Raw genomic sequence first — 1,452 nt, 5'->3', positions numbered from 1 at the left:
GCGCCCTCCTTCTTCTTGAAGCTCTACCAATCATAGACGCTTGCGATTATCATAAGAGCGCGCAAGGACAAGAATGAAGTGGCAATTACAAATTAAAGTTAGTATCGGTACATAAAATCCATACACTGCCCTCCTTGAAACTCTTTAGTTTCAATCGAAAATTAACATATGTGTAGAATACAGTAAAGCAAAATTGGTTGATGGTGAAAATTACAAATATCGCTCAAAGACTTATGACTAATCACTTGCATTAAGATCAAATAATTAATTAATGAATACAATATATGTGCTAAGAATAATAATATAACGATAGTTAACAAAAATACTTATTTATGTCTTAACATCTACTGGTAATATGGTTAATCGAATTAATGGACGAGTAATTATACCATTATTGGTTTTAATTTCAGCTGATCTGATTTTATTGTCTTGTTGTTGTGTGAGCTTATATTTACATGCAGTACACGTCCCATTGCAACGGTGCTAATCCTGGTTGTCCAATTACAACAAGTTGTCCTGTTTTAAGAGATTCACTCTTATCGCTCATCCATTTACTTCGACCTTGCAAGTTATTGAGATACTCAACACACCATCTTTGCCAAAAGTGTTGACGCATTTTTTCAACCAATTGCCAACGGCTAAGACGATTTGTCTGGATGTCCTCTAAATTTGGATGACTATAACTATTTAAAGGTTGACCAATAAGAAAATGTCCTGGTGTCAACGCTTGCACATCATTAGGATCGTTTGACATTGGACTTATGGGGCGCGAGTTCAGAATAGCCTCCATTTCAGTGATTGCTGTAGACATTTCGTCATAATTTAGAGACGCATTGCCAATAATTCTTTTCATGTGGTACTTGGCAGATTTAATGGCTGCCTCCCAAAGACCGCCAAAGTGCGGAGCATTGGGAGGTATATTTTGCCACTGAATTTGAGTTTCTACAAAAAAGTCATTTAATTTGCGCTGAACTTGCTCCTCAGCAAACATCTTATGCAACTCGTTAAGTTCTCTAGCCGCGCCTACAAAATTCGTCCCATTGTCTATAGGCATGTACCTTGTCTCTTCGCGCCATGAATCGTTTGAGTGAACCCAAAAAAGCCTCTGATGATAAGTCAGCCACCAATTCTATGTGCACCGCCTTGGTGGAACAACATATGAAAATGCATATATAAATCTTAAGTAATTTCGCATTGCGACGTTTGTGTTCTCTTATAACAAATGGTCCACCGAAATCTAAACCGGTATGAGTGAATGGATGAGAGGGAGTTACTCGTGAACTCGGAAGGTCGCTCATGATAGTTTGTGATATACTAGGCTTAAGTTTGAAACATGGTATACAATTTTTTACAATGTTACTAGTAGTTACTTTAGCTGAAATGGGCCAAAATTTGTTGCGAACTGCATACATTGTTAATTGAACTCCTGCATGTAGGTTCTTAATATGCTCA

At 37.3% G+C, this 1,452-nt stretch overlaps 1 protein-coding gene across 1 annotated transcript; it reads right to left on the bottom strand.

The window, feature by feature from the left end:
* Nucleotides 1-451: 451 nt before the first annotated feature.
* On the bottom strand, nucleotides 452-1,054 carry LOC108728697 (uncharacterized). Its single transcript, XM_018457418.1, has one exon. The coding sequence runs from the start codon at nucleotides 1,052-1,054 to the stop codon at nucleotides 452-454; it is 603 nt and encodes a 200-aa protein (XP_018312920.1).
* Nucleotides 1,055-1,452: the final 398 nt, after the last annotated feature.

The sequence above is a fragment of the Mycetomoellerius zeteki genome, unplaced genomic scaffold (assembly GCF_001594055.1).
Source record: "Mycetomoellerius zeteki isolate Tzet28-1 unplaced genomic scaffold, Tzet1.0 scaffold635, whole genome shotgun sequence".
Classification (NCBI taxonomy): domain Eukaryota; kingdom Metazoa; phylum Arthropoda; class Insecta; order Hymenoptera; family Formicidae; genus Mycetomoellerius; species Mycetomoellerius zeteki.
Note: the sequence above shows the minus strand (reverse complement) of the source record. Positions and strands in the feature narration are given on the sequence as shown.

What these genes read in the sequence shown, in the direction of transcription:
- LOC108728697 (XM_018457418.1), bottom strand. Translation starts at nt 1,054, where the DNA reads ATGCCTATAGACAATGGGACGAATTTTGTAGGCGCGGCTAGAGAACTT.